General features: G+C 44.4%; 2 protein-coding genes across 3 annotated transcripts in view; one reads left to right on the top strand and one right to left on the bottom strand.

Moving 5' to 3' along the window:
• Window positions 1-4,079: 4,079 nt before the first annotated feature.
• ALAS1 (5'-aminolevulinate synthase 1) lies at window positions 4,080-17,750 on the bottom strand. Its single transcript, XM_079101294.1, has 11 exons — window positions 17,600-17,750; window positions 16,412-16,631; window positions 14,331-14,561; window positions 13,071-13,220; window positions 12,459-12,681; window positions 11,239-11,423; window positions 10,402-10,581; window positions 9,685-9,849; window positions 7,646-7,914; window positions 6,425-6,587; window positions 4,080-4,382 (listed from the first exon to the last, which is right to left on the bottom strand). The coding sequence occupies exons 2-11, from the start codon at window positions 16,608-16,610 to the stop codon at window positions 4,222-4,224; spliced, it is 1,926 nt and encodes a 641-aa protein (XP_078957420.1). The 5' UTR covers window positions 16,611-16,631; window positions 17,600-17,750; the 3' UTR covers window positions 4,080-4,221.
• Window positions 16,649-18,719, top strand: part of POC1A (POC1 centriolar protein A) — a 96,672-nt gene continuing 94,601 nt past the window's right edge. For both annotated transcript variants that reach the window (XM_079101319.1, XM_079101318.1), the window contains exon 1: window positions 16,649-17,149. The gene's annotated coding sequence lies outside the window, so the exon portion shown is untranslated. The remainder of the gene's footprint in view (window positions 17,150-18,719) is intronic.

Genomic DNA, 18,719 nt, shown 5'->3' with positions numbered 1-18,719 from the left:
TAACTGGCTAAAATCTAATCAGACAAACTACACTTAAGTGTTCATGTTCTCTTGCTTTGAGCTGTACCACTTGGTAAGCACCACTCCACAAAATTAAAATGTTTGAAATTCAACTATTCAAACATTTTTAGTGTTTGCTGGATAATGGTCTGGAATTTGATAAAAAGCAGCTGACAATTAACACAGAAACAAAAAATGGCATTTTGGCTATCTCATTATCACACTTATAAGCAAGTAGAATACATGGCAGGCCAGGAAAGTTTCAAATAGCTGATTTTTGAGTTTCAGCAGGAGTTTGAACAAAACTTCTCAGAGCACATTAGCCTTCAAATAAAGAAAAAACCCAAAACATCTTCGGGAATTCCATGCCTGTTCCAATGAACCTGCCAGCTAAAAATCCATGTGCACCATTAATTAGCTGGGCATGGCAGCACCATTTAAAAATAAGCCTGTTCACTACCAACCACACAAACTAGGGACACAAAATAGGAGCAAGTGACACACGGCAAAATGGTCGTGGAAAATGGTCAAAGATAGGTAGTCAGGCACCAGTATAAACAGCAGAAAACAAAGAACCGCTGTGTCAAAGATTAAATATGCTTCTTGATACTACAGAACACATCCACTCTCAATTGTAGTGCCAATGGCACATTGGGTGCCATTGTACCATATGCATCAGCCATCCTTCAGGCACCCCATGGTGAAAGGAAAGGATTCAGAATAGAAGCCAGCGGGGCTTGTTGTTACCCCAAATATCTATTATGCATGGTAACAGCTCACATATCCCAGGGACTCAAGCAGGGGCTTCAAATGGGTAGTGAAGGATCCCAAACGACATCTAGGCCTCAGTTTCCTCCCCGTGGCATAAAGGAAGTGGCACACAGGAATTGTTCTTAACTCTTCTGGGTCACAGGCCCCTTTGAAAACTTGCTAGCGGTGGATTATCATTCCTTATAATGCACGTTCCCACAAATTTTCTGCATACACTATCTGGGAGTTTTGGCGATCTCCAACTCCAATCCAAGTTTCCCAGGATCAAAATTCCACGGATGGGTAACTGTTAAGTTTTCTTACAACTGAAAAGAATTTACAATACTCATCCTTTATGTATACCAACGCTGTGTAGTTTAGAAAGCCCTTTTCAACCCCACACACAACGACAGGCAGAGGAGTAAACTGAGGCGCACACAAATTACAGAGTGGCTTGCCTAAGGTGACTCGGCCAGCTGATGGCTAGGGCCGGAAGCAAACCCAGCTCTTCTACTCCGGAGCTCGTATCCCCACCCCGGAGCTGCTGCCAGAGATCCCGCATCTCACTAAGGCGGCATGAGGAGGAAAAGGCAAGGTAGAAAGCCCACCACCAACCATCGTCCAGCTCCCTCCTGCCCCCCCAGCTGGGTTCTTGCAGGCCCGGTCCGGTGGCGCCAAACTTCCAGGCCGCCCCGGCCACCCCCGCCTCCCAGGCCGCGCCAAATCCCGCCTCTGCCGCCGCCTCCCAGGGAGCGGGGCGGAGCAGTTGCCTGCCGCCACTGACCACCCGGAGGACTCCTCGTTGAATCGCAAACGCATAGGCCACCGCCCGAGTTCAGCGTACAAGGAGAAAGACGCGGCGCGAGCGCCAACGGCCACTGGGCGCGTGCCGCGGCGGCCGGGCCTGCGCCCCAAGAGCTGGGGTGCCCTTTCATTCAGTCAACATTTTTGCTTACCAACTGTGTATCGGGTTCTGTGCTGGACTCGAGGGTACAGAAGTGAGAAGAAAGAAAAGGCACCTGTCCTCACAGAGGTGACATTACAACAGGGGAAAAAATCACTGTGTGGTGACTGTGTGGTTAAGAGCAGCAAGGCTAGAGGACAAGCAATGGGAGGAATTAAAGAAGGGGTGAGCTGAGCTGGGCACAGTGGCACATGTCTGTAATTCCAGCAACTCGGGAGACTCAGGCAGGAGAATCACAAGTTTAAGGCCAAACTCAGCAACTTGGTGAGGCCCAAAGCAATGTAGAGAGACTGTCTGAAAGTAAAAAATAAAAAGGGCTGAGGATATAGGTTAGTGGTAAAGCATCCCTGGGTTCAATCCCCAATACCTAAACCAAAAAATAAAGAGGGTGTTAGCTCATGTATTTGGGAGGTCTCACCCTTGTCCCGAGGGAAAAGAGGTGATCACACCATGTGTTATGGTTTGGGTATTACATGTCTCTCTAAAGCTCACATGTGAAACATTGCAAGAAGGCTAAGAGGTGAAGTGATTGGGTTATGAGAGCCTAAACCCTATCAGTGGCTTAATCCCTTGATAAGGATTAACCTAGTAGTAACTGAAGGTAGGGTGTGGTTGGAGGTGGGCCATTGTGGGGCATGCCTTTGGGGTATAGATTTTGTGGACTGAGTTTAACTGGCTGTCAATGGACTGAGACCTCTGAAACTGAAAGCCCCCAAATAAACTTTACCTCCTCTAACTATTCTTGTCAGGTTTCTTGGTCATAGAGACAAAAAAGCTGACTAAAACACCTTGCTGTAGGGCAAGAAAATCCAGGAAGATAAAGAATGGCTAACACCAAGGTCTAGAAGCCGAGAGAACTTAGGCATTTGAGACTCAGAACTGAGCCCCAGCATATAAACAGAAAGTGAGCAAACACAGGTGGGATGAAAGATGAGGCTGGAAGCTGGATGGGAGCCTAACCCCAACATGGTCAGCCTGAGCAAGGAATCTAGAATGTAATCTCACAGCAACTGGAAGACCCAGGAATGTTTTCTACAGAGGAGGGACATGATCTGATTTTTTTTTTTTTTTTTTAATAAGACCTCTCAGGCCCCTATTGGAGTAGAGGCAGGTGTAGGTAGTGCAGCAGTGGAGAGGGTAAGACGTGGCCTGGTCTGAGATGTGTTTAGAGTAAGAACTCAGAGGACTTGCTAACAGTGTGCATGTGATGGAAGGACAGAGTTGACTTCCAAATGAGAGGCCTGAGTACCTGGGTAGATGATGATAAGACCATGTGAGAAGCAGGTAGGGGAAGGGTGGGCAGATTTGGGGTGCTGCCTAAACCTGTGTGGGCTTGGAAGAGACAGCAGGTGGTGGCATGCAGATAGAACTGACAGCCCAAGACAGATCACATGGGGTGGGGAGTGTGCATGAATCAGAAATGAGCTCAGTGGGGCCATCAACATTCACAAGAGGACCCAGACAGACCAAGGAGAACCAGCTCATGAGCAGGAGGAAAACAATCAGAAGAGATTAGTGGGATGGAAGCTTAGGTGAGAAATCTGTAAAAAAAGGCCAAGATCAGCCACCTCCAATACCACTGAGGGATCCAGTGAAAAGACAGATCAGGTCATTGGATTTGGCAAGACACAGGCAAGATGTGACAAGAAAAGAACAGTCTCTATAGGAACAGGAATGACAGACTGATAGGGAGGGTGATGCAGGAAACTGCAGGAGAGGTGGCAGCTACAAGAGGGTCTATCCTGAGGGAAAGCCCACTTATTGCTAAGATGGGTGAAGAAGCCTACTGCATGCCCACGGGAATGGGGCAAAATGGGGGGGGGGGGGGAGAAATTCACAAAAGTGAAAACAAGAGATAGCTGTAGGAATGTGCAAGAAGCTCTAAGGCCCAAGTGCAGAGGGTCAAGGTGAGGCACACACCCCTCCAGTTTTGCCAGAGGAGACCTGACTACGGGTCAGGAAGCCAACAAGCTAGAGGATTGGTGGGCACAGGCAAGCATGTCCCTCCTGGTGGCTCGACTTTTAGTGGTAAGTATGAGGTCCACACAGGTTGAGAGGGAAATTGGAGGGAAAGAGCTGTAGCAGGACGGCTGGGATGCACAGACAGCCTAGTCTGGATGAGAGGGCAGCAGTTTAAAGTGAAATCAGTAACACGTTGGTGTCACTGCTTTCAGAACTGTTTGGTTGTTGGGTGCTACTGGGTCCCTCGTGGGTGCAGAGGATGTTAAAGAGGTGACTACGTCCAAACAGAGGGGGAGTTTCTACCACTCCAGCAGGGTCTGCAGCCATTATGGTTTATATATCCCTATAACACAAACTGAATTCAAAATTATTCTTTGATTTAGTAGCCAATAGCAGAAACACCTACCACTTAAACAAGAATTTATTTTCAGGACTATGTTTTAACTATAGATTAAGATTTAATATAATTTAATGCACATATAAAGACAATTCTGAAGACTATCTGGATATAATGGCCAGGTTAAATGTAATAACTGAGGTCATACTCAGGCCTGAGCAGACACCAACTTGCTCATGCCTGAGAAATAGGCTTTCTCTCTTTCACTCATCACTTCAAAATGCAGTGGCCTCCTGCAGAAGTTGCACTCTGCTGAAGAATGTGGTTTCAGTTCCAGCCCCACTCGCTTCCATGTGGCCAGCAGATTCTCTGTGAGAAGAAATAATTTTAAATATTATAGGGAGTATCTGCTGAAGTGAAATGAAAATATATGTCTACACAAAAACTTGTACATGAATGTTCACAGCAACATTATTCAAAATAGTCAAATGGGGGCTAGGGATATATAGCTCAGTTGGTAGAGTGCTTGCCTTGCAAGCACAAGGCCCTGGGTTCAATCCCCAGTACTGTGTAAAAACAAAAAAACCCAAAATAGTCTAATGGTGGAAACCCAAATGCCTATCAACTGATGGAAAAACAAAATATGGAATTGGAACCAGGCATGGTGGTATACGCATGCATGGTGTAATGTTAACAACTCAGGAGGCTGAGGCAGGAGGTCTGGAAATTCTAGGTCAGTCTGGGCAATTTAGTAAGACCCTGTCTTAATATAAAATAAAAATTAAAAAATAAAGGGCTGGGGATGTAGCTCAGTGGAAGAGCACTTGTCTAGTACGTGTAAGGCCCTGGGTTGAATCTCCAGTACTGGAGGGAAAAAAAGGAAAAGAAAAGAAAGAAAGAAATGGAGTGTTGATCAATGCTACAACATCAATGAATCTTAAAAACATTGTGCTGTGAAGAGGCCAGCCATCAAGTACCACATATCACATGGTTCCATTTACATGAAATGTCTAGAATAGACAAATCCAGACAGACAGAAAGTAAACCAGTGGTGGACAGGGCCTGGCAAAGGGAAGTGATTGATTGCTAATGGATATGGGGTTTCTCTCTGAGGTGGTGAAAATGTTCTGGAAACGGAGTGATGGTTGCACAACAATGTAAATGAACTGTATACTTTAATAGGGTGAATTTTATAGCATGTGAATTGTATTCCAAAGAGGCTATTGGAACACTTTTAAAAAAGAGCGAAAAAAAAAAAAAAAAAAAAAACCCACACACACACAAAAAAAAACACCAACACCCAGAGTTGGATCTTATTTCCCAAGCCTTCAGGTACGACATTGCTCTACCCACCATACTTGAGCATTTTGAGTTGGGAAAGTAGTTCAGTGGTAAAGTGTGTGCTTTGCATGCACAAGGCACTAGTTACAAACCCTCACACACACACACACACACACACAAAGGCAAAAAAGCCAAGTTTTTCATCTTTTCTCCAGTACTGGGGATTGAACCCAGGGCTTCATACTCACTAGGCAAGCACTCTACCACTAAGCTAAATTCCCAGTCTTTTAAAAAAAACTTTTTTTTTTCTTTTTCTTTTTTTTTTGGCGGTGCTGGGGATTGAACCCAGGGCTTGTGCTTGCAAGGCAGGCACTCTACCAACTGAGCTATATCCCCAGCCCCTTAAAATTTTATTTTGAGATAGGATCTCACTAAAGTTGCCCAGGCTGTACTCTAACTTGTGATTCTCCTGCCTCAACCTCCCAACCTCGGCCTCCCAAGAAGCTGCAATTATAGACCATGTTTTACATATGCTGTAAAAACAGCATTTCTAACAGAACAAAGTCTGTCATAAAGCCTCCCATCTTGGGAAGGCTCAGGAGCAATATCACTTTGAGGCAATGAGTCAGGAGCAATACCCTTTTGAGGCAAAGTCTCTGCCTTTGGTTCGGACACAGGGGCTGGAGGCAGCAGTACTGAGGTGTATAAAATGTTTAGAAAATTTCTTTTACCAGAGTGGGTGAAGTGTAGGGTTGATTCAAGGACCACAAAACATCACCAAGTGGAGAGCATATGAGCTGGCCTCTGAAGGCCAGGACAGACTCATGCCTTCAGAGACTTCTCCCCAGTGACAGTCATTAATGTACCCTTAAGCAGGCAGCCCTAAGAACACAGGGTGGACTAGCAGGCTCCCTCAGAGTTTCCAGAAGGACTCTGTACACTCTTAAAGTTGAGTCAAATAATTAAATATCTTTTAGAGTTTTGTACCATCTGAGGGCATTCTTAATTACATGAAATAATAAGAAGAATCAAATCTGCCTGCCTTGGAAATGTCGCTTCAATGATAAACACTGCAAAGACAGTTTCATACAAGGTTCCAGGGAGGCTTCCGCAGCTCTGCAGGTACTCACCAAGGAAGTAGTTCATCATCTGTGGTGTGTGGTGAGGGGTGGGAGCAATCCGCAGGAGCTCTTCCCCCCGTGGCACTGTTGGGTAATTGATGGCTTGGACATAGATGTTATGTCTGCTCATCAGTTCATCACAGACTTCTGTGTTTTTAGCAGCATCGGCAACCTAAGATCCAAGAGAGCAGAAAGTATGGTCAGAATAGGACTGGTTACCTCTTAGCAGAGATGATCACAAACAGTGTCTGGGAGGCTTAGGTTAAGGTCAGACCGTGGTGGTATGTGTAAGCTTGGGAGAGAAGGACAGCTACCCAAACACCTTTCTTCTTTCTATCTATGTATCTATGCATGTATGTATGTATGTATGTATGTATGTATGTATCTATCTATCTATCTATCTATCTATCTTCAGTACTGGGGATTGAACCCAGAGTCACTGAGTCACATCTCCAGCCCTTTATGAGTTAGGGTTTTGCTAAGTAGCCCAGGCAGGCCTCCTGCCTCAGCCTCCTGAAGTACTGGGATTACAAGCATGTCCCACCCTGCCTGCAATTTAAAGAAGCTGCTTCAGGGAGAACAAGAGAACCAAAGCATATTAGAAGTAAATTTCACAATGTTCCCCTCCCAGGCCTCACAAAGGGAAGTCAGTGCTTTTCAAACCAGCTAGTCTTTATTCCCAGAATATATAACCCTGCTTTTGTTATGCAAGATATATTCCAAATGTGTGTATATATATATATTTTTTTAAAATATTTTTTAGATGTTGATGGGCCTTTATTCATTTATTTACATGCAGTGCTGAGAACTGAAACTAGGCAAGTGCTCTACCATGGAGCCATAACCCCAGTCCCCTATATTCCCCATATTAATTCAACTGACACCAACAGGGCTCCGTTTGCAGTGGCAAGGGTGAGACCTATTTTGAAATTTACTAAATAGAATGCCGCTCTTCAAAGCTGGCCAAGCTCAGGCTTCTGGAGCTTTCCAGATTCGAGCTGTGTTTACCCTGTTAAGTTCAGTGCTCTGGAGAGGGAAGCTCTACTCCAGCCTGCAGGGTTGAAAAGCTTCATTCTCATTGTGAAGGCAACTAAAGATATGGTCTCTGATTGCAGGCCCTGGCCCCGGAAGTCACCCTACTCAAGCCCAACTTCAGGAAGGTGGAACCAGAACACCCACGTATCATGTGAGGAGGTGCCATCCCCAAGGATTCCATTCATAGGCCATTACCCGCACAGGGATGATGTGACTGGGGCAGTGGACAACTGGAAGGCCAGCATCCATGAGCATCTGCCTCATGAGCTTGACATTGCGCTGGTGTTGGCGGCGAAGTGCCCGACCCTCGGCACTCTTCAGGATCCGCACAGACTCCAGGGCTCCAGCCAGTAGCATAGGTGGCAGGGAGGTGGTGAAGATGAAGCCAGCTGCATAGGACCGTACGGTGTCGATCAGAGAACTGGTGCTGGCGATGTAACCACCAACACAGCCAAAGGCTTTGCCTGGGAAAAGACAGCCTCATTATATCAGCATCAGCTTCAAAATGTACACAGCAAGGTGTTGCAGAATCTCAACGCATTTACTTTTCTCCCTATCTTCATTCTTTGAGAGGACACAGACAGAAGTAAAGGGATATTCACCCAGGTTTATGAGGGAACAACTGAGAAAGATTATGTAAGGATCTTGCCCAAAGGCATATGGCCAAGCTCAGAAAGCAGGTCTCCAGAGCAGGCTGGGAGCCTTGTGACTAGTCCCAGTATGCCTGGGGATCAGACAGCTGCCTCTCCTCTCACCCTTTTATTCTCACCTGCTTCTCCCACCCAGGCCTCCTACTCTGCAGGCCAGCAAAGCCCCATTTCTCCTCTTCTGCACTCCATTACCTCTGGAATGGGATTTGAGTTGCAGTGCTCACAACACCCTGTAAGCATTACCCTGGAGGCTGCAACATCATTACCCAGCTAAGGCATTAACTGTTATGATCTGACCCCTTCTGCTTCCCACTAAGTAAACAAAACCCTGGACAATTAGAATTTGCCAGATAAACACAAAATCTCAGAACCTGTTAGGTCTGACTGAGGGCCAGACTTGTTTTTCAATTCTCAAGTTCTTTGCATAACATGCATCTCAAGTTTCAGGATTAGGACTCCAGAAGAATTCTCAAACATCTTAACACAATGTTCTGTAATTAACATTTTTTGCTGAACCACAGGAGGGCTGGGTGGGTTTAAACTCATAGAGTGGAAAATTTCTCCCTCCAGCTCTTGCCATCTCTCAATGATCAAACCTTCAAACACACCATGACCTGAGAATGCGTTAAGAGTGGTTGGAATTGAGCCAGGTGAACAAACACCTTTCTCCAGAAAGGGCTCCACCTTGAAAGCCCCTGACTCTGGGCCTGCAGGGAGCTCTCCGACCCTTTAACAGGGCTGAAGGATACTCTTTTTTGCCTGCCCATCCTTTATGTGAGTGGAGGTCTTAACCTGGCACTTTGGATGACTTATACATGTTTCCAACGGCCCTGCCAATTTCTGAAGGTTTTACAACATCTTCAAATGTACACAATCTACATTTTCGTCTCTTTAGGGTTCTTACAAGCAAAAGCAATGTCTGCAGTTAATTATTTGTATGTAACTCACTTATCTTCTCCACAAGAATTCTGGTACAGATCCTGTTGTTATTTTCATTGTATTGATGAGAAAACTAGGGTGTCAAGAGGCTAACTACCAACCCAAGGTCATACAACCTGTGAGTTATACAGCTGGGATATAGCACTGCAGAGTCTGGCTCCCAACACCATAAGATGCCTCCTCTGCATGAGCAGCAGAAAAAAGCCAGGGGGTGCTGAATTGCCCTGTGGTAAGTACAGAGCTCAGTACCTCGCAACACCTGGGCCTAACAACTGCTCTAGCCAAAAAGTACTGGAATTCCTTCTTCTTTTTAATTTAGGGGAACAATTATCTAAGGCACAGAGAGTAAAGGCTCTTATAGCAAGTAGTCAGAGCCCAAACAGTTTGGAAAGAGTTCAGATGGCAATAAGTGATATGTATATCATACTGGGCTGTGAATCTGGAAGCCTCCATGGCCCAAGTGATTCTGCTATGGTGGGTTACCACTCACGAGACAAAAAAATATTCCCCAAAGAAAAAATGGTCCAAGTTTTACATGCTATCCCACCACCTTCTCACCTGATCCCAGTTAGAAAAGCTAGTCCTTAGTGTTGTTAAGATAATGTAATTTTAGTGCAAATGACAGAACATGCAAAGTACACATACCAAGTGTTCCAGAAATGATGTCCATTTTTGGCATGACTCCATCCCGATCACCAATTCCTCCACCTTGAGCCCCATAGAGCCCCACTGCATGGACCTCGTCCACAAAGGTGATTGCTCCAAATTCGTGGGCTACATCACACAGCTCTTCCAGTGGGCACACTGCCCCTAAGGAAAGATCAGAGACCACTCTAAAAAGCTTGCCATTTCAGAAATTTCTGTTTTGGTTAGAGTCAGAACAAAGTAACTTACATTCTCAGATACCGTTTTTTCTTTTCTTTTTTTTAGTTGCAGATAGACACAACACTTCCATTTTATTTTTATGAGGCTAGCGCCTCACACAAGCTAGGTAAGCACTCTACCACTGAGCTATAACCCCAGATCTCAGATACCATTTTTAAGTTAGGAAAGAAAATGAACTTCCCTGTAATTGTAGTTTACCTTGGGAGCTTAGAGCCTGCTAAAAGCCAGAGTAGAAAATACATAGTCACCCAAATCTGCACAATGTCCACTAATTCTGGAATCTCAAAAGAGAATGAAAGGAAAATAAATGCAATCCAAAAGGTGCCTTCTCTTGGTGTTGGAGATCACATCTAGGACACTGTGCATGCTAAGCACACACTCTACCACTATACCCCCAGCCCCCGAACACTGAACTTTTAAAGAGTTCAGCCTCAGTTTTTCATCTTAGATTTCGGATTAGCCTCCATTTAAACTTACCATCCATTGAATGGACAGTTTCAAATGCAACAATCTTGGGGATTGAGGGGTCAGATCTTTGCAGCAGTTCTCTGAGATGGCTGACGTCATTGTGGCGGAAGATATACTTTGGCACCCGGCTGTTCCGAATCCCTTGGATCATGGAGGCATGGTTCCCAGAATCAGAGTAAATCTCACAACCTAACATGAAAAAAATGCTATTCATTGCCATCTGCATCAAAGAACCACAGACTTTCAGTTTTTTTCCTGACATAATACTAACGTTTCTCTCTTTGTGTATGTGTGTGGGTGGGGTACTGTGGTTTGAATCCAGAAGTGCTCTACCACTGAGCTATATCCCCAGTCCTCTTTATCTTTTATTTGGAGACAGGGTCCCAATAAATTTCTGAGGTTGGCCTCAAATTTATGATCCTCCTGCCATGGTCCCTCTTAAGTAGCTGGGATTACAGGTGTATGTCATCATGCTTGGATAGTGCTTCTTTGAGAAAGTCCAGAGGTATAGAATAACCCCGTGGAGAGCAATTAATGTCTTTAAATCTGTGTGCCTCACTCCAAACTCAATCAACAAATAGCTAAAAATTAAGAGGAACTTCTTAGAATACAAAGCACATCTGAGATGGTAAACTTAAGGACACGACCTTCCATGTTTGAATTTTTGTTGGTATGAAGTTCCTCTAGAAACTGTAACATGCACTTAGCACTTCATGTTTGATCAAAGAAGAAATGCTCAGAGAGAAGACGATTACTTTCAGTTCAGAGCTTTTGGTAGGCCTTCATAGCCAATATGCTTTGTATTATTAAGAAACACAAAAAACTCAAGGATACCCACTTCCTTACCTGGCATCATCTTAGCCAGAGTGAAGAGGGTTGAGTCATTGGCCACAAAGCATGAGGAAAACAAGAGTGCTGCATCTTTCCCATGGAGGTCAGCCAGCTCCCGTTCCAGGTCCACATGGAATTTACTAGTTCCAGAAATATTCCTAGTACCACCTGCCCCAGCACCATGTTGTTTCAAAGTCTCCCTGTTTAAAAGAAAAAACTGAAGCTTATGGCTCTTTTTTGTAATTTATTTTTATGTGGCACTGAGGATTGAACCCAATGCTTCACATGTTCTAGGCAAGTACACTACCACCGAGCTACAACAGGAGACTGAAACCTGTGTTGATCGAGAAACTACCTCTCACTGTGAAACCTGGGGTTAGAAGGTTCAACTGGGGGATGGTATCTCACTGGAATGATGGATACTTCTAGGGATCATCAAGAACAGTGTTCATGTACCAGTCACTAAACACTTAGTATTAGCTGAGTTAATATAGATTAAGGTCTTCTTCCTCTGAAAAACACTGTTCCTTCCAATAATACATGTTTAAAAAAAAAAAAAGCAAATTCTAGAGGGACTACAAACCAGTCACATTATATCAAGATATACATTTATTGCTGAACTTTGGGTAGGAGAGATGTTCTTTAGCAAACCTCCTTTTTTTGTTGTTTGTTTTTTTGGCTGTACTAGGGATTGAACCCAGGGCCTGCCACATGCCAGGCAAACACTCTACCACAGAACTATATCTCCAGCCCTTCAGCAGGCCTCTTGAAGAATTTGGCTCGCAACTCTCTCAACCATCCCTAGCCTTGGCAATCCTTTTGAAGGACATAAATGATGGACTCTACCGTCCTTCTTAACATTTCTTTGTGAAGTAGCTTTTCCTCTAACACTGCTAGATTTGCATTTCTCCACCTGCAGCCATAATCAAGGATGTAAAAGCAATGCTGTCTGGTGTTAAAGGCACATTCACTTGTGGAATGGTAGGAAGTGAACTAATGTGCATAGTTAATGAGCCAGTAAGTTCAAACCCTAAGATGCTATGAAGCTCTACCACTACCTACAAAATAAGTTTCTCTAAAAGTAATGTGTAGGTATTTTTGAATGCTAAGAATAATATTTGCTATGGCACACTTTCAGTTGCTGAACATTCCCCTTATAAAAGATCCAAGCTATATAAATTTTCAACATCTTGCCAAATGCTGCCAGTGGCATTTGAAAGCTGAGGGCTACTTACACAACTGCCCCACACACCCGTGGGTGGCGACTCATCCCTAGGTAGTCATTACTGCACCAGACTGACACCTGCTTTTTGGTAATGAGGGAATCCGAATAGTCGTCTGCCATGGGGAAGATGTGTGCCCTCCGGTTTACAGTTTTAAAAACTCGGTAAGTGTGGTCACTTTTTTTCTCGTCAATTTTCTTCTCAAAGAAACGATCATATTGAAAAGTAGAAACAGCTAAAAAACAAAAGACAATAGAGTCTGATGATTAAGAAGCACACCTGGGTTTGGGGAAAGGTAAGTCCTGAGTTCAAATCCCAGCATAGCCATTTTATAGCAGGGAGGTTCTGGGAAAGTTACTTTATGTCCTCATTTTGTGAGGAGTAAATGAGACTGTATATATATCAAGTGTTTGGCTCAGCCCCCAGTATGTAGGTGGTGAGTATTAAAAAAGAGAGAAGGCAGGCTACCAATAGCACTTAGTAGTCACCAAGACTGAATATCTACTCATTCAAGCAAGGGGCATGGCTTTAAATCCTTAACTCATCATGCAATTTTATTCTAATAGGATGTACATTTAAGTTGTAAACTCTTTCCTGCATCCGGCAAATGATAATGAGACTTACATTTTGGCAAGTTATCTTGAAGAAGGTGAGACACTCTTTCTGGCCTTTGCTTTCGCATAATATCCTGGAAGTTCTTAAGCAATTCATTTGGATCCTCTCCATCGGTCTTCACACTGATCACATTGGGGTTCACTGAGGTTTGGGCAACCTCTATAACAAAAGTAATAAGAGGTATATGTGATCAACATTTGGTTTCAAGCCCACAACACTTTCCAAACATACCATCAAAATGGCTTAGTAGGCTGGGGTTGTGGCTCCAGTGGCACAGCACTAGCCTAGCATGTGTGAAGCCCTGGGTTCCATTCTCAGAACCACATATAAATAAATACAATAAAGGTCCATCAACAACTTAAAAAAAAGGGGGGGTGGGGGGCTTACTGTTAGGTGTGGTGGCACACACCTGTAATTCCAGTGACTCAGGAGGATGAGGCAGGTAGATTGCAAATTCAAGAACAGTTTCCAAATGAAAAAAAGGCTGGGAATGTAGTTCAATGGTAAATTGTCCCTGGGTTCAATCCCCAACTCCCCCTGTCCAAGCCAAAAAAAAGGTGGCTATAGGCTAGTTCACAAAAAAGCTGATCACACCAAAGTCAGCTGTTAATAGTTGTAACTGAGAGTAAGGAACATATCTTCTTCTAGTTTATGTATTGTAATGGATGACTTTTGGTTCTATTTTGTTTTCAGAGCTACTAGCCTGCTTTAATAAACATTATAGTCCAAAGTTTTCTTGTTGATTGGCAAGACTTTCCCACTCCACCCATTCCACTATCCACTCTAATCTCAATATTTTTCACAGAAAATAATTTTGGCCATATGCACAATTTCTGCCAGTGAGGCTTTTAGGGGGTTGTGGATGCTTAGCTGGAATTAAGGTTGTCACTCAATGACCATCTGTAGGACATAGAGATCAGGAGTCCTAGGACCAGCATTTACTACAGTAACACTATTGTTTTATACCTAATGACTATCAAATGACTACAGAGGGAAAGACTAAAGGGACAAAGGACAGTTAACAGCAGTTAAAGACTGCAGGTTATTTTCAGAAATCAAGCAGTTATTGCTAAAGTTGGTCACATCCCACACACTCACTAGAAAGTCCCACATTTTGCAACACAGTCCTCTATCTCAAGGATCTTCCTCTAAAAGGGGAACGTGCTTACACAAATGTCACCCTAAAAATAGCTCACACACAAATCTGAGGGTCTCAGGAGCCAAAAGGACTTCTTTACTCTTACTCCTGGTTCACATCTCCTCTGTTACCTTTCCTCACAGCATGCATTTCCTGCACATCTTCCTGAAGCTCCAGACTGGCTTTGCAGAAGACACTGCTGCCTGTCTGGCTCATCTGTGCTGCCAGAAAAGGGCATTTGCTTGCAGTGCCTTGGCTCATGGCAGGCGAGGGGTGTCCAGACGGAAGCTGTGTGCCATTTGGAGTCTGCTGGGATCTGTCAGGAGCCTGCTGGACCTTGGATTTGTTGGCAGTTTTGTCTTCTGAGAGAGGAAATGGAAAAAGTAAGGCACTGAATCTGCCTGTACAGTACACAAGAAAACCACTGATTGTTTTTTCTTTATTGCCTCAAAGATAAACTTTATACTTAAGTCCACTCCAAAATCCAGCTTATTTTTATTAGGTTCTGCTAATAGCTCTGTTTTCCCATCTTCCACACTGAAAACAATGCTTCTTGAAGGGTTCACTGACACAATCCAGTTATCTCTTGAACTACAGATCCAAAAAAGTACCATTTTCTAGTTTTAAACAAGCCAGTGTTCTTCAGTTAGATCAGTACCAATAATCCACTAAGCGTATTTCAGGACAGGAACATACTCTAAGGTATAGAGTATTTACCTTATAAAAATTATATATTCATATAATTTTTTTCTCTACTAATATTTTCTAAATAGATTCTTGATAAAGAAGCTTGCTGTTGCTTAACTATTGGTGTTCTTCTAAACAAAAGAAATTAAGACTAAGACTTAGGTTTCTATAGATTGCTATCAAACAAAATTTAAGCTATTAATATGCAAAGAAAAAACCACAGGCAAATCATTCACATACCTCACCTACTTTTTCACCTAAATCCATCAAAGGAGGCTGCTGACTTAACACAACTCACTGATAATTGCGCTTCTAGTTACAATGACTTTCCTCTCCTCTTGAGAATATACATTCACCTTCCTTCTAGAAAAGTCTTTATCATTTTGGAATACTCATGTGAGAATCACTGGCTAAGGTTTCCTACATTTTAGATAAGGTGTCTCAGTACAGTTCTCATTAAATTTTTCTATAAAGAAAATTCAGTTATTTTGAAGTTAATTTCATTCATTATAAAAGCATTACATGTTCATTACAGAAAGTCTAGGGAACGGAAAACAAAGAACCTTAGGTTTCAAAACATCACCATTGCAAACTTTATGGTAAAAAGACAAGCCTGAAAACAAATCCTACAATGGATTAAATCCTTCCTACTTAAAGAGAAAAACACTCCTTTCTTATAGGTCCACACCTAGAGAACACACCTAAGAGAACCTGTAAGGTGAAATGTTCTCTAGGATTAAGTGTTATTTGAAAAGCTTCCTCCTATCCTGGCAGAACTGAACCAAGACCAAATTCAACTCTGGTCTCTATTAAAAACAAATCATTTACAAAATAGATCCACATATTAAAAAAAATCACTAAAAGAGACTGTATGCTTCCACTTACACATGGTACCTAGAGCAATAAAATTGATAGAAAGTAGAATGGTGGTTGCCAGGGGTTGGTGTAAAGGAATGGGAGTTAATGTTTAACAGGTACAGAGTTTTAGTTTGGCAAGATGAAGAAAGTTCTAGAGATGGATGGTGGTGGTGATTGCACAACAATATGAATATATTGAGCACCACTAAACTATACACTTAAAAGTTGTTAAAATGATATACTTTATGTAAAGTGCATTTTGCCACAATTAAAAAAAAAAAAAAAAAAAACCTTAGAGGAAAAAAATCACTACTATAAAAGCCAAAGCCAAAAAAAAAATTATTGAAAGGTTGATGTAGAATATTCCAACTGAATATTCACATGAGGCACCAGGGAAACACTAAAATCTCACAGACACTGATATCCAGAAACCTATAATATGGAACACTGGTTACCATTTCACCTTTAAAGCCAGGAACACTAAAAGTGCCTAACTGTGGGGATAGGGCAACAATTACATGAGATAATCCATACACAGAGCTGAGCCCCACACAGAGAAAGCCCTCCCTTAGTACAGCCCTCACCATCACTAAGGACTAAGACTGTTTCTAGTCTAGCAATGAGAGCAAACATGCGCACCTGGTCCTTCAATGCCAATGACACTTACTCTCACTGGCTGGAGGGGTTTCTTTGATTTGTTGGCAGTGTACTGCTGAAGTGGATAGGGCCCGAGGGGCTGGCTTGGACCCAACTTCCATCATCTTGGGGCAGTTTTGAGCATAAAACAACAGAGATTTGCCTGCTTTCTGCAGAAAGGCCTGAGGGACTCGAGATAAGAACGGGCAGCGGCGAACAACAGTCTCCATGTCTGGGAAGTATACTGGCTCCTGTAGAAAGATGGATGAATGACATCAACACTTGTTAATAAGCAGGCAATAAAAAAAAAAATAAGCAGGCAATACTGGGTTCAGGTGTCACCTGCAGTTTACACCAAGGGTACCCTGGGAAACTATCACATTTCACTCAAAAATATCTAATACAACATTGATATAGGACTCAACAAGGAAGTGGTGACCACGTCTACACAGTTCACCAATGTCTTCATTTTCCAGCTCTACAGAAAAGAACCTGCAAAGCAACTTGGGCAAATAGATAAAAAAAAGGACGATTAATAACCAAGGGAGTAGAAAGGTAAAGGGACAAGTCAGAAACAGGTTTGGGAGGCCAGAGCTCCTTGAAGGAGATGCACAGTGTAGATAAGACATCTTAGCTCACACCCAGGTGAAGTGAAGCTAGGGAAGAAGCCACTGTCATCCATCCGGACAGGAAGGACTCAGCGATCCTTTCTCCTGATTCCCGTGTCCCCAAACCAAGGAAAGAGCCAGCCAAGGCCTGGGACCCTGAGGTAAGACTTTCTCGAGCTCTTGCCGCCTGAGCTGGGAGAACTGAGAAGAACGGGGGCACAAAGAAGGACTGGAGAATGAAAGGAAGCGCGTTGGGGCTGCCCGGACAAAAACAGGGCCGATAAAATCGTGGGACTTCGGTCTGGTGTAAGGAGGTGGTCCTGGGGAGTGAGGTCAGAGGTTACCCGGGGTCGAGGGAAGACTGGAGAATAACGGGAAGGGTATTAGAAGGGAATTCGAAAGCCGCCAAAGGCGGAACGTCGCGAGGGATCCGAAAGGGAACGCCGAGGCGGCTGAACAGGCAAACGATCTGGGGATGAGCGCTGACCCTGAGCGGCGGGTGACTGAGACGATGGGGGTGGGGGTTCCAGTGGCCGGGAGAGTGGGGCCCGGGCTGGCAGGACGCGCGGCGGCTCCTGCGGCCGGCGCCGAATCAGAGCGCGGGCCCTCACCTGCGCGGAACACTCGGCTGCGGCGGCGGCGGCGGCGGCGGCGGCGGCAGGCACTCAAGCGGAGAAGTCCAAACGAACCGTTGTCCTTGTCCGCGAGCAGCCACAGGCCGCGACCGCTGTCGCCCTAATATACAGCGAAACTGACTGCTGCGCATGCGCCCTGGGCGCGGCCTTCCTCCGCGCAGGCGCGCTGCATCGCACCCTGGGAGTCGATGAGGTGGGCTGGGGAAGCCCAGTCGCTGGGGCTCCGCGCCGGCGGGAGCTACCTCCTCTGATTGCGTTGTGCTTCAGAATCCTAAGTTTCTATTGTGGGCATGGAAGGGCAAAGGCGGAGGCGAAGTGGCACTAGGTCCAAATGGGGGCCCTGCCTAGTAAAAATGGATTTCTTAGCAGGGTATGGTGGCTCATGCCTGTAATTCCAGCGACTCTGGAGGCCAAGGCCGGAGGATCGCAAGTTCGAGACCAGTCTCAGCAACTTAGAGAGACCCTGTCTCAAAATTAAACAAAAACAAACAAAATATAAACAAGAGAACTGGGGATGTAACTCAGTGGTAGAGTGCCTCTGAGGTTCAATCACTAGTACAAAAAAAAAAAAAAAACCCAAAACACGGAAGGGGTTGTGAGACAGGGTCTTAAGCTGGACCCACCCCCACTGGGGGCTTGCTTTAGTGACAGTGAGAGAGGGCTTCCCGGAGGAAGTACTTCTGGAATGTCCAAGGATGGACTGGTCCTAGTGGGGTTGTTCAAGCGCCTGGAGCAATTTGAAAAGTAAGAAACAGAAGCAGAATGTCACTTTCTGATCAAAGATGAGAGGATACAGAGCGGGAACAGAGGAACATGGCTGGATTGAACCCTCAATTGGAGCACCCAGGTGTGTGTATGGGGGGGAGAGCTGCACAGGGTATGACATGTAGTTAGGGGTTAACACATATTAGTTATTATTTTTATTTTCTATTGATTGTTGTCCAAAGTCCTTGCTGGCTATCCTGGACACCAGTTGGATGATTTAGGATTCCATCCCAGAGTTCAGAGCTGGACCATGCCTCAAAAGGAGACTTCCCATGACCACACCTCTCAGGAACGCCAGCTTGACCTCCTTGCTTCACACACCCTACCCAGC

The sequence above is a fragment of the Sciurus vulgaris genome (assembly GCF_902686455.1).
Source record: "Sciurus vulgaris genome assembly, chromosome: 10".
Lineage (NCBI taxonomy): Eukaryota > Metazoa > Chordata > Mammalia > Rodentia > Sciuridae > Sciurus > Sciurus vulgaris.
The sequence above is the reverse complement of the archived record's forward strand: the minus strand, read 5'-3'. Positions and strand labels throughout refer to the sequence as shown.